The sequence below is a fragment of the Mobula hypostoma genome, chromosome 1 (genome assembly GCF_963921235.1).
Source record: "Mobula hypostoma chromosome 1, sMobHyp1.1, whole genome shotgun sequence".
NCBI lineage: Eukaryota > Metazoa > Chordata > Chondrichthyes > Myliobatiformes > Myliobatidae > Mobula > Mobula hypostoma.
Window position 1 is genome coordinate 47,595,656 of NC_086097.1, and position 14,850 is coordinate 47,610,505.

At 39.5% G+C, this 14,850-nt stretch overlaps 1 protein-coding gene across 3 annotated transcripts in view; it reads right to left on the reverse strand.

Annotated features, from left to right (window-relative positions):
- Positions 1-411: 411 nt before the first annotated feature.
- The window catches only part of ppp1r13bb (protein phosphatase 1, regulatory subunit 13Bb), a 99,751-nt gene continuing 85,312 nt past the window's right edge, over positions 412-14,850 (reverse strand). For all 3 annotated transcript variants that reach the window (XM_063047962.1, XM_063047950.1, XM_063047956.1), the window contains 5 exons: positions 14,518-14,655; positions 14,264-14,397; positions 4,422-4,588; positions 3,141-3,340; positions 412-1,364 (listed from right to left, as the gene is read on the reverse strand). In XM_063047962.1, the coding sequence (XP_062904032.1) occupies positions 1,323-1,364; positions 3,141-3,340; positions 4,422-4,588; positions 14,264-14,397; positions 14,518-14,655 (681 nt within the window). In that variant the 3' untranslated portion in view covers positions 412-1,322. The remainder of the gene's footprint in view (positions 1,365-3,140; positions 3,341-4,421; positions 4,589-14,263; positions 14,398-14,517; positions 14,656-14,850) is intronic.

A 14,850-nucleotide genomic window follows, 5' to 3' on the forward strand; every position in this document is an offset into this window, starting at 1 on the left:
TGATTTAAAAACATAGCAATAGACTGTTGTGGCCTCAGAGGAAAAGGAGAGACACACACAATGATGCAGGAACAGTTTCTTTCCCTCTATTTGATTTCTGAATGGACACTGTACCCATGAACACTACCTCACTACTTTAGTTGTTTATTAAATTTAGTTGTTTGCGCTCACTACTTTATTTCTATTTTTGCTCTATTTATTTAATCCATTTTATATATATATACACACACACACACATATACACACACACAGTAATTCATGAATTTTCCATTATGTATTGTAGCCACAAGGACAATAAATTTTACGGCTTATGCTGATGATATTAAACCTTGAACTCCAAACAATCCAGTTTTCAGTTTAGGACTATCAATTAAAAACCTGAAATATCCATAGCAAACTAGAATCAAAATGAATCAACTAGAAACGCTGTTGTTCATGCCATTGTATTTTATTGTGTTTACATAACAGTTGTTAAGCAGTGCATTACTATCAACTATGAAAAATTTAGTTGTCACATACATAATAGCTCACTGTTAAAATCTTATACATCACAATATTTACATTCAATACTACAGTGCTCAGTTAACAACTTAAATGATGAAATCTGGAACATGGTATTCAGGCCAAATATCAAGCTTACTGCAGCTAAAGTTTCAAAGAAATATTATTGGAAAAAATAAGGCTCTTTAATATAGAAATATTTGAATACTTATAACAAGTGCTGTAGTGTTCTGCAACAAACATTGGGTAAGTTATTGCATTATTTCCATTGGCAACATAGGTTAATGTTTTGCAATATTCTCGTGCTCTTCTCCCATTCATTCCATTAATCACATACACCATTCCATTAATCACATACACTTCATTTACCTCAACAATTCTGGCAGTACACATCTTGCAAAAGCCACTGTCTCAATTATAATAAATTTTCCTTCATGTTCAAGCATACATTCCAAAATTCTTGCACAGTTGTATCATAAACCAAATTAAATCCAAGTCCATCCACACAGCCATTCTATAAATTAAAATTCTCTCTGAAACCAGGTTTGTATGAAACATTTTCTTTGATACCATTTCTTGACAACTACAAGGTCACTCTACCACTGTGTGATCCATGAGTGTAAGCAAATGGGCTGTGTGCATGCACACGCCAGCATATATATGTAGGTGTTGTTCAAAGAAAAAGCACCATAAAAGAAACTACTGCATATCCAAATCACAGCACATAAATATCTACTTTCTCCTCTGGTTGGAGGACACCCCCAATATGAAGAGTGTTGTGTCTGTCTATTCCAGGTTCTAATCGGAAAGGCTAAATGATTTTAAGCCAGAGATCGTTGTCGAGGTTTTATTCTTGGATATAACTGTAAAAGAAAGAAAGGTCAACAATTGGTTTTATTGCCTACAATACATTTTCTTTACCACTTCAAGCTGTACTAGTACTGTTCTAGATCACAGAGCAACTTGGGAGTTTTAATGTGCCTTTAATATCCAATGGTCAATGATTAGGAAGCAAATTTAGTAACTTATGGATGTCTGAAGAAACAGCAGAAGAGTCTAGAAGGAATATATTCTTAGAAGTGCAGAGGACTGAAGTTAGTTATACATGTGGAGTAAGATTTAACAGGCATTCAAACACAAGGACGAGAATTCAAACTGGACATGTAGATCACCACTATAGATCAGTTGCGTATGGCATAAACGGGACATAATTTGGTTTAGTATAGGCACCAAAATTTTTGAACTTTAGTGCATTACAGGATATACAAGGCTAGTAGTAAAGCAATACAACTGTGTGAAAAATTTACTCCCCTTCTACTAACTGTCTTTCATCTCTACCCCCTCAGACAAAACTATCACAGCAAATCAGGCCTGTGGCACAGTATTAACAATGACCACTACGAAATTTGATGTAGGATAATTTGAAAGTTAGCACTTAAACTTAACAATTTTTGACTCCATTTTGTTATAACTGGTAATAAAGTAATCTTAAAAGGAAAGAATGATGTGAGGCAAGTCAAAAAGAAATGCACTTAAGTACATCAAGGAAACTTTTATAGCTAACAAATGATCAAAACAATTGGCTAAAATCTATATAAAAAAATAGAAATAGCAATTTCCTTTTGATCACATTTGGATCTTGGAACACTGATTCACTATAAAGTTAAATCATCCAAAACAGAAGCAATTTTCATGCAATCTCAAGATTTTTGTTCTTAGAACTAAGCCTTTTCTATTTAATGTAAAATCAGTACCTGTCTAAAAGTACAATTAGTATTTGACCTCTTCTGAAACTCAACTGATCCTAAGTCCAATATAGGCAGTTAAAGAATTTAAAATGGCATTTGGCCTTTAATTGCAGAGTACATGAGGAAAAATACTGCAGTAATATAGGGCTCCAGTGAAACCACTCCTAGAGTTCGGGCAATATTGAAAAAAAGCAAGACCAAAACAAAATATTATTGTAGAGGGGGTTGAACAAAGATGCAATGTACTGTTTTCTGGGATGACAGGCCTGTCATATTGAGTAGCTTAGGCCCTTCCTCGACTTTAGAAAAGTTAGAGGCTACCTCAGCAAAACACAATTTTTAGTAAGCTGAACAATCTTTCTCCTGGCTAAGGAGTCTAGAACTACAGGGCACAGTGCTCTAATTAAAAGATAGGCACTTTAGGGCTGGAATGAGGAAACATTTCTCTACCCTCAGAAGTTCAGTCACTGACCTCTTTCAAGACAGAGACTGATAGACCTTTCGATGCTAGAGGAACTAAGAAGTTTGGGACGTAAAATGTTTCCAGGTAGAAGACCAACCAAATTGTTGAATGGCCAAGCAGGCTTTTGAAGAGCAGACTGGCCTACCCGGCTCCTATTTCTGATGTTCTTACGTTACATTGGGAGGCAAAAGAATGTAATCACTAAGCTTCTTAAATTTTCTTTCTTCCTAATTCTAGAACACACCACACTTAAATAAAGTAAGTCTATGCTGGGCCGAGAGCAAGATACCTCATGTTTGAATGGAGCCACTTGTCTTTAAACTACTTTTATGAATTAGTATTATTTGGTTATTTTTGTTCCACTAGTATCTATTTTATTGAGAACATCTAAAAATTACAGAATCAAAAAAATTTTAGGGCATACTTACCCCAAGCAGATTACGAGGAACATAGCCTTCTTTATCATTAAAACGAGCCCACCACCAGTCTGTTTCAACATCATCTTTATATCTCACAATTGTCAGAGGGTCTCCTTCGTGGAATGATAATTCATCACTGTTCTTGGCTTCATAATCCCACAAAGCATAAACAACACCTTTGTTCATGACACCCATTTTTTCTTGCACTCCTATTGTGGGTAGAAAGTAATTCTCAATCATCTTAGATGAAGGTAAACACGCACAGGTTATTGTACATAATATTTGCTATATAGTTCTGTCTGCAAGATCAAGCTTAATTTTGCCTCTTTTCAGAATATATATAACTTTAAAATTCTAAGAAATGAAGGGAGAGAATTCTGCTTAAATAGTAGCTTGTCATCAACTGGCAATCCATTACATGGTCTAAGGAAAAAAAAGAACTAACTTTTCACAGCTTAAGCACCAAGTAATCATCTACTCAAGGCGAACCTTCATATTTGAGGAATCTATAAACTGTTGTATATAGCTCTAATATACAGTACTGTGCATAAGTCTTAGGCACACATATATAGCTAAGGCACCCAAGACTTTTGCATAGTACCATAGTATTCTATCCATTGCACTACACCGCTGCCACAAAAAAAACAACAAATTTCATGACATGCGAGTGATGATAAATCTGATACTGATATGGTCTCTTGTGAACTGAGAGTGGGATGGGGGCAAGGAAAGAAGAATCATGATTGGGAAAAGGGAGAAGGAAGCACCAGAGAGACACTCTATAATGATCAATGAACCAATTGTTTGGAATCAAATGACCTTTCCATTAATAACTCATTTACATTTACTATAAGCCAAACATGTAATAAATGGAAGAGATAGCTTGTGTATTGGTTTCCTAAACATAACATCTGACACCGATGTGGCTCTAAATGATAAATTCTCAACACATCAAGCTTGAGAGGACTATCAAAAGCAGAGACTGGGAAAATAATGAGAAAAAGTATCATTGTATCCATCAACATGCAGTAGTAGTCAAAAATAAAACAATGGATACTCCAATACCGAAATACTCCACAAGTCAATTAGCATCTGTGAAGAGAGAAACCTTATATGGTTTATGTCAATGACTTTTCATCATTACTAATTAGTTCTATTTCTGACCTGGACAGAGCAGGAAGATTGGACATATGATTGAGAAATCTATTATATATGGCTTATGTTATTTAGTTAGATTTAAAAAAAGTGATAAATTTTTGTAAGAGATGCACAAAATTCAGACATATTTACCATAAAGAAACTGCGAGCACTGTACAAAACCGTCTTCCATTTCTTCACATTTATCTGCTGCTGTTTCAACATCACTAATTGTAGTGGCAAAAATGGCAGCACCAGATTCCACAAGGAGCTTGCAGAGTTGGACACTGTTGCATGAAGCAGCACAGTGTAGTGGGGTCCTGAAAAGATAAAGTCTATTTGAGATGATTTTCAAAATAAAAGTCACTCAGAAGCCAAGCTAAGCATACATCTTAGAATTATGAAAATCACCCTTTCACATATAGAAAAGCATAGTTGTTTAAATCACAGGAACAGCTTTCCCAATTGTTAAAATAACACAACTAGAGACACTCTGGTATGTGCAATCAGTTCTTTAGTAGAGATAATATCATTAGCTTTGTAAGGAAATATCATTTTGGGGAAAAGTAGTAATGCTAGCTTTTGTCCAGAAAAACAATTCTGTGAATTTTACTCAGCAATTTATAGGACATATTCTCAGTTTATTTAAAGACTTCATGCAAATCCTAGAACAACTTTTAATTAAATGAGTGCATGAGAGATTTGATTTGAATTAGGGAGCTTAAGGTACAGGAACTCTTTGGAGATGGTGATCATAATATGACAGAATGCAAACTGCAATTTGAGAGAGAAACAAAAATCAAATGTATTAGTACTACAGTGGAGTAAAAGCAAACTAGAGTCATGAGAGAGTAGCTGGCTTATGTTGATTTGAAGGGGATACTAGCAGGAATGATAGTAGAGCAGCAGTGGCCGGAGTTTCTGGACATAATTTGGAAGACACCAGGTCAGTTCATCTAAAGCAGCAGCAGCAACCATGGCCAAGGGAAGTTAAAGATGGCATAAAAACAAAAGAGGGCATAGAACGGCAAAATTTAGCAGGAAGCTTTTAAAAACCAACAGTAGGCAAATAAAAAAGCAATCACAAGAGAAAAGCCAACATGAAGTTAGCATTAGCACAGCTATATGATGTAACTGCCTATCCTGATGCTCCTTCATCATAGCTGGTGATTTCAACCAAGCCAGACTTAAGACAGTATTCTCTAAATTTTGCCGGAATGTGAAATCACCATGTTTACACCAATACGGCAGGCACATACAGGGCTCATCCATGTATTCAACTAGGACTGTCCAACCACCTGCATTTATTCCTAACTCCGGCCCCAGTGATAAGGAAGGCAAAACCAATTACCAAGTCAGTGACAGTAAGGCCTGAGGGAGTGTCTCACAGCTTCCAGTGCATAAACTGGATCGTGCTTGCATGCCAAGCAATGCATGATTTGAGAATTAACTTAAAGGAATACGCCATCACGGTCATGCACTATATCAAATAGTGTGTAGACAGTGTAACCAGCAATAAAAATATCTGCGTATTCCTGAATGAGAAGCCATAGATGTACAAAGCCAGGAAACAACTTAGGGCTTGGGATGCTGTGTTCAGTTTAACAGAGACAATGAATCAGTGATGAAGGCCTTGACACCCGAGAAGGACACAGTGCTGACACTGAGCACACAAGGTTTCAAAGTTTCAAAAATACATTAACGTCAGAGAAATATAACAATATACATCCTGAAATGCTTTTTCTTTGCAACCACCCACAAAAACAGAGGAGTGCCCCAAAAAATGAATGACAGTTAAGTGTTAGAATCCCAGAGTTCTGCTCAGCTCCCCCTTCCCACGTGCAAGTTGCAACAAGCACGATCCCCCTTCCCACCACCGGCAAAAAAGAAAGTATCAGCACCCATCACTGAGCACTCAAGCATGCAGCAAAAGCAACAGCACTACTGACACAGACTTGCAGCACTCCAAAGACTACATTGTTCACCCAGCATTTGACATACCACAGGCTCCCTCCCTCCCTAATAAGGGAGAAATATGTCTCTGTTTCACAGCGAGAGGGAAGACATAACAAACAACTCGCTGGTCTACGATGTTAAAAGTCCATTGCATTGCTTTATTCGAGCTCTGTGCCTAAAGATCTCAAGTCTCTGGGCACACGCCAAAGATGTACTCTCCACAATATTCAAGCACACAGAGCAGCTGGACCAGATGGCATACCTGGGTGAGTTCTCAGGGATTGCGCTGACCAGCTAGCAGAGGCAGAGGTCTGTGCCTTGCTGTGATCTCTGCTTGCTTCAAAACATCAACCACCATATCATTCCCAAAGCAATCAGCGGTAATATACTTCAACTACAGACTGGTCGCACTCACGCACCCATAGCTGCCAAATGCCTGGAGAGACTAGTTATTTCCCACATACAGTGCCATCACTGCTACTCGGGACCAGCACCACTTTGCCCAAATGGCAAACAGATCAACCGAGGATGCCACCTCCATCGCTCTCCACATCGTACTGGAACACCTGCAGCATAAGGACACCGATGCCAGAACGCTTTCTAATCTACTATAGTTCAGCTTTCAACACTATACTCCCGAACAAGTTGACCATTAAACTACACAGTCTGGCATTGAGTACGTCAATTTCCAACTGGATTCTGGAATTTCTTACCAATTGCACCCATATAGTCAGACTGGGTAAGTACACATCAACCTCCCTGACCCTGAACACCAGTGCACTGCAGGGATGTGTACTGAGCCCAGTCCTTTACACTCTTTTCACCCATGACTGTGCCCCTGTCATGTCACCAACTCTATCATCAAATTTGCAGACAACGCCACAGTAAATGGATTAGTTATAAATAACAACAAAACAGCATACAGAGAAGAGACACAGAAACTGACTGAATGGTGCAATAACCATTTCACTCACTATCAAAAAAATGATTATCAATTTCAGAAAATCAAGTAGGTCTGAACAAGCTCCACTACTCCTAATTGGTAAAGCAGTGGAGGTCTCTAGCTTGAGGTTCTTGAGAGTCAACATCAGAGAGGAGCTCTCTTGGACCAACAACTCCAAGAAGGCTCAGCAGTGCTTATACTATCTTAGGAGATTAAAGAGAGAAAATCACCCCAAAAGCTGCTGCTAAACTTCTACCAATGTGCCACAGAGTGCATACTGACCTACTGCATGATAGCATGGTACACTAGCTGCAACAAGATCGACCAAAACACACTTCAACAAGTGATTAGCACTGCACAGAAGGTTTTTGGGACACAACTATCAGATATGTTCAATCTCCTACTATCGAGCAGGAGAAACAGAAACATCTCCGCATGAACATACAGGCCAAAAAAAAACTTTTTACCCAGGGCTGCCGTGCAACTTAACAATGACCCCCCCACCCACCCATAGTCACGATGGACAACCTCCAAGTGCAATACATGGGCATGTGTACTATTTGGATTTAATTAGGGCACCTACCTTTCTTTGATTTCAGTGTTCTTCATTAAATTTCAGCTTTAATTCTCCATGCTATCCTACACTTAATCACTGTATTTTATAACATGGGCATGTGCAATACCTGAATGGGGCAGCCACTGTTTCTTTTAATTTAGAGTTGCTTGTTTTTAATTCAGTGTAACATAGATGTCATTCTAAGTAACTTGGACATTGTTTTAGTCATGGTGCTTTTAGTAATTGAATTGCCAGGATGCAGTTTTGCACTGAATGGAGTAGCACTGCAATCTCATCCCGAGCAATGACAATAAAGCTCTAATCGACAAGATAAAATATGAATGTAAGATAGCCAATAATATAAAAGGGGATATCAAAAGTTTTTTTTCAGATATGCAAATAATAAAAGAGAGGCATCAGACTGCTGGAAAATGACACTGGAGAGTTGGTAACGGGGTCAAAGAAATGGTGGCTGATATTTTGCATCAGTCTTCACTGTGCAAGGCACCATCAGTATGCCAGAGATTTGAGTGTCGGGGGAAAAAGTGAGTGCTGCTACTACTAAACAGAAGGTGCTTGGGAAGCTGAAAGATCTTAAAGTAGGTATGTTGCCTGGGCCAGATGCGCTACACCTCAGGGCTCTCAAAGAGGTAGTTGAAGAGAATGTGCAGGTATTAGTAATGATCAAGAATCAATAGTTCCAGAGGACTAGACTATCCCAAATGTCACTTTTTAAGAAGGGACTTCAGTGGTTGGCCTTTACTAAGGAATAGATTTCAGAATACTTGGAGGCGCATGATAAAATATGCCAAAGGGGAATAATGATGGGAAATCTTGCCTAACAAATATGTTAAAATTCTTTGAGGCAGTAGCAAGCATGATAGACAGAGAGTCAACGGATGTTGTTTACTTGGCTCTTCGGAAGGCCTCTGACAAGATGCCACACACGAGGCTGCTAAACAGGATAAGACCTATGGTTTTACAGAAAAGATGCTAGAATGCACAGAATATCAGCTAACTGGCAGAAGGCAAAGAGTGGGAATAAAGGTGGCCTTTTCTAGTTGACTGCTGGTAACTAGTGGTATTCCACAGGGTCAGTGTTGGATCCGCTACTTTTCACATTATATGTTAATGATCTGGATGACAGAATTCAAACACGAGGAAATCTGCAGATGCTGAAATTTCAAGCAACACACATAAAAGTTGCTGGTGAGAAACAAAAATCAAATGTATTAGTACTACAGTGGAGTAAAAGCAAACTAGAGTCATGAGAGAGTAGCTGGCTTATGTTGATTTGAAGGGGATACTAGCAGGAATGATAGTAGAGCAGCAGTGGCCGGAGTTTCTGGACATAATTTGGAAGACACCAGGTCAGTTCATCTAAAGCAGCAGCAGCAACCATGGCCAAGGGAAGTTAAAGATGGCATAAAAACAAAAGAGGGCATAGAACGGCAAAATTTAGCAGGAAGCTTTTAAAAACCAACAGTAGGCAAATAAAAAAGCAATCACAAGAGAAAAGCCAACATGAAGTTAGCATTAGCACAGCTATATGATGTAACTGCCTATCCTGATGCTCCTTCATCATAGCTGGTGATTTCAACCAAGCCAGACTTAAGACAGTATTCTCTAAATTTTGCCGGAATGTGAAATCACCATGTTTACACCAATACGGCAGGCACATACAGGGCTCATCCATGTATTCAACTAGGACTGTCCAACCACCTGCATTTATTCCTAACTCCGGCCCCAGTGATAAGGAAGGCAAAACCAATTACCAAGTCAGTGACAGTAAGGCCTGAGGGAGTGTCTCACAGCTTCCAGTGCATAAACTGGATCGTGCTTGCATGCCAAGCAATGCATGATTTGAGAATTAACTTAAAGGAATACGCCATCACGGTCATGCACTATATCAAATAGTGTGTAGACAGTGTAACCAGCAATAAAAATATCTGCGTATTCCTGAATGAGAAGCCATAGATGTACAAAGCCAGGAAACAACTTAGGGCTTGGGATGCTGTGTTCAGTTTAACAGAGACAATGAATCAGTGATGAAGGCCTTGACACCCGAGAAGGACACAGTGCTGACACTGAGCACACAAGGTTTCAAAGTTTCAAAAATACATTAACGTCAGAGAAATATAACAATATACATCCTGAAATGCTTTTTCTTTGCAACCACCCACAAAAACAGAGGAGTGCCCCAAAAAATGAATGACAGTTAAGTGTTAGAATCCCAGAGTTCTGCTCAGCTCCCCCTTCCCACGTGCAAGTTGCAACAAGCACGATCCCCCTTCCCACCACCGGCAAAAAAGAAAGTATCAGCACCCATCACTGAGCACTCAAGCATGCAGCAAAAGCAACAGCACTACTGACACAGACTTGCAGCACTCCAAAGACTACATTGTTCACCCAGCATTTGACATACCACAGGCTCCCTCCCTCCCTAATAAGGGAGAAATATGTCTCTGTTTCACAGCGAGAGGGAAGACATAACAAACAACTCGCTGGTCTACGATGTTAAAAGTCCATTGCATTGCTTTATTCGAGCTCTGTGCCTAAAGATCTCAAGTCTCTGGGCACACGCCAAAGATGTACTCTCCACAATATTCAAGCACACAGAGCAGCTGGACCAGATGGCATACCTGGGTGAGTTCTCAGGGATTGCGCTGACCAGCTAGCAGAGGCAGAGGTCTGTGCCTTGCTGTGATCTCTGCTTGCTTCAAAACATCAACCACCATATCATTCCCAAAGCAATCAGCGGTAATATACTTCAACTACAGACTGGTCGCACTCACGCACCCATAGCTGCCAAATGCCTGGAGAGACTAGTTATTTCCCACATACAGTGCCATCACTGCTACTCGGGACCAGCACCACTTTGCCCAAATGGCAAACAGATCAACCGAGGATGCCACCTCCATCGCTCTCCACATCGTACTGGAACACCTGCAGCATAAGGACACCGATGCCAGAACGCTTTCTAATCTACTATAGTTCAGCTTTCAACACTATACTCCCGAACAAGTTGACCATTAAACTACACAGTCTGGCATTGAGTACGTCAATTTCCAACTGGATTCTGGAATTTCTTACCAATTGCACCCATATAGTCAGACTGGGTAAGTACACATCAACCTCCCTGACCCTGAACACCAGTGCACTGCAGGGATGTGTACTGAGCCCAGTCCTTTACACTCTTTTCACCCATGACTGTGCCCCTGTCATGTCACCAACTCTATCATCAAATTTGCAGACAACGCCACAGTAAATGGATTAGTTATAAATAACAACAAAACAGCATACAGAGAAGAGACACAGAAACTGACTGAATGGTGCAATAACCATTTCACTCACTATCAAAAAAATGATTATCAATTTCAGAAAATCAAGTAGGTCTGAACAAGCTCCACTACTCCTAATTGGTAAAGCAGTGGAGGTCTCTAGCTTGAGGTTCTTGAGAGTCAACATCAGAGAGGAGCTCTCTTGGACCAACAACTCCAAGAAGGCTCAGCAGTGCTTATACTATCTTAGGAGATTAAAGAGAGAAAATCACCCCAAAAGCTGCTGCTAAACTTCTACCAATGTGCCACAGAGTGCATACTGACCTACTGCATGATAGCATGGTACACTAGCTGCAACAAGATCGACCAAAACACACTTCAACAAGTGATTAGCACTGCACAGAAGGTTTTTGGGACACAACTATCAGATATGTTCAATCTCCTACTATCGAGCAGGAGAAACAGAAACATCTCCGCATGAACATACAGGCCAAAAAAAAACTTTTTACCCAGGGCTGCCGTGCAACTTAACAATGACCCCCCCACCCACCCATAGTCACGATGGACAACCTCCAAGTGCAATACATGGGCATGTGTACTATTTGGATTTAATTAGGGCACCTACCTTTCTTTGATTTCAGTGTTCTTCATTAAATTTCAGCTTTAATTCTCCATGCTATCCTACACTTAATCACTGTATTTTATAACATGGGCATGTGCAATACCTGAATGGGGCAGCCACTGTTTCTTTTAATTTAGAGTTGCTTGTTTTTAATTCAGTGTAACATAGATGTCATTCTAAGTAACTTGGACATTGTTTTAGTCATGGTGCTTTTAGTAATTGAATTGCCAGGATGCAGTTTTGCACTGAATGGAGTAGCACTGCAATCTCATCCCGAGCAATGACAATAAAGCTCTAATCGACAAGATAAAATATGAATGTAAGATAGCCAATAATATAAAAGGGGATATCAAAAGTTTTTTTTCAGATATGCAAATAATAAAAGAGAGGCATCAGACTGCTGGAAAATGACACTGGAGAGTTGGTAACGGGGTCAAAGAAATGGTGGCTGATATTTTGCATCAGTCTTCACTGTGCAAGGCACCATCAGTATGCCAGAGATTTGAGTGTCGGGGGAAAAAGTGAGTGCTGCTACTACTAAACAGAAGGTGCTTGGGAAGCTGAAAGATCTTAAAGTAGGTATGTTGCCTGGGCCAGATGCGCTACACCTCAGGGCTCTCAAAGAGGTAGTTGAAGAGAATGTGCAGGTATTAGTAATGATCAAGAATCAATAGTTCCAGAGGACTAGACTATCCCAAATGTCACTTTTTAAGAAGGGACTTCAGTGGTTGGCCTTTACTAAGGAATAGATTTCAGAATACTTGGAGGCGCATGATAAAATATGCCAAAGGGGAATAATGATGGGAAATCTTGCCTAACAAATATGTTAAAATTCTTTGAGGCAGTAGCAAGCATGATAGACAGAGAGTCAACGGATGTTGTTTACTTGGCTCTTCGGAAGGCCTCTGACAAGATGCCACACACGAGGCTGCTAAACAGGATAAGACCTATGGTTTTACAGAAAAGATGCTAGAATGCACAGAATATCAGCTAACTGGCAGAAGGCAAAGAGTGGGAATAAAGGTGGCCTTTTCTAGTTGACTGCTGGTAACTAGTGGTATTCCACAGGGTCAGTGTTGGATCCGCTACTTTTCACATTATATGTTAATGATCTGGATGACAGAATTCAAACACGAGGAAATCTGCAGATGCTGAAATTTCAAGCAACACACATAAAAGTTGCTGGTGAATGCAGCAGGCCAGGCAGCATCTCTAGGAAGAGGTACAGTCGATGTTTCAGGCTGATACCCTTCGTCAGGACTAACTGAAGGAAGAGCTAGTAAGAGATTTGAAAGTGGGAGGGGGAGATCTGAACTGATAGAAGACAGGAGGGGGAGAGATGGAGCCAAGAGCTGGACAGTTGATTGGCAAAAGGGATATGAGAGGATCATAGGTCAGGAGGCCCAGGGAGAAAGAAAAGGGGGAGGGGGTGGGAAAAGCCCAGAGGATGGGCAAGGGGTATAATGAGAGGAAGAGAGAGAGAAAAAGAATGTGTGTATATAAATAAATAACGGACGGGGTACGAGGGGGAGGTGGGGCATTAGCAGAAGTTAGAGAAGTCAATGTTCATGCCATCAGGTTGGAGGCTACCCAGATGGAATATAAGGTGCTGTTCCTCCAACCTGAGTGTGACTTCATCTTTACAGTAGAGGAGGCCGTGGATAGACATATCAGAATGGGAATGGGAAAAATAAATAAATAAGGGATGGGGTAAGAAGGGGAGGTGGGGCATTAATGGAAGTTAGAGAAGTCAATGTTCATGCCATCAGGTTGGAGGCTACCCAGACGGAATATAAGGTGCTGTTCCTCTAACCTATCCCTCATTCTCAGTGCAACTTGTCAGGCAAAATTCAAGATACATTTTAAAACTGACAAATGTCTTGAAAATATTTTTTGTATTTGCACAACTAATCTTCTTTTGTGCATTGATTGTTTATTAGTTTTTGTCTGTGGATACTTTTTCATTGATTCTGTTGTATTTCTTTGTTCTATTGTGAATGCCTACAATAAAAGAATCTCAGGGTAGGATATGGAGAAACATACATACTTTGATAATAATACTAGTTTGAACTCCATTATTGAAGGTAACAGTTTAGAATATCTGGCACAAAGGAATTATACTTGTGTATAACTATGCATTTCCTCTGACTTCGGCAATTGAATCTGATGTTTCCGCCCAGAACTAAATTAGAAAATAACCATACTATTGTCTAATTTTCATAAGACATAAAACATGAGCAGAATTAACCTCTTTAGCCTATCAAGTCTACTCCACCATTCCGTCAGCACGCATGGGCCAGAGAGGCAGACAGACAGACAGAATGAAAGAGAAAGAAATGAGCAAATTTCCTTTTGAGGGAGTCCAAGAAGGCCAATATATCATCAATCATGTCAGGCTGGCAAAGTATAAGAAGGAATGGATAAAGAAAGAAAGAAAATTCACAGAAAGCCAGGACTTAGAAAATTATGTTTAATTTACACCACTTAATGAATTTTTTTATATAGATCTATATTGCAAAAATCTATTCATAGCTTTGTAACTGAACTGTAGTTCATAAAACAAGAAACTATTTTCAACTGATTTTCATGTCTTACACAACAAAGTGAACAGCAAACTTCAATTTGCATGCGTCTTACCATCCATCACTATCCGCTGCATTTGTATTTACACCAAAATCAACAAGGAATTTCACAATATGATGGTGACCAGCACAAACGGCATTATGTAATGGCGTAATCCCTTCATCATTAGGTTGACTGGGATCATTAACCTGACCAAAAAAAATTTTCAAAAGGTTAACACATCAAATAGCAGTTAAAACATTACATTCTAATATAGCAATTTTTAATTCCAAGTGCAACAAACAATACAGTAAATAGAGAAAGACTACCTCATAAATGATGCGTTGCACAAGATCAAATTCTCCCTCTAAGGAAGCATCTAGTAGTAAAGCAAGAGGATCAAATTTTACCCTCATTCCACATCCTGTTCTCTCTGAATCAGGCTTTTTTAAATTTGTACGTTTAATCTGAGGAAAGACAGAAGAAAATTCAACAATTCAGGCAACAGATATTGGTAACTCAATTTCAAACAGCAAACTACTTGCAGCCCTGAAAAGGAACTGCAAATGAGATGTCCAGTTCTTTGAGATCGTTGCTAAACAAGTTTGCCACTATTTGCAACTAGCATTCTGTGCCTTTTTTTTGAGTATACACAAAATGTT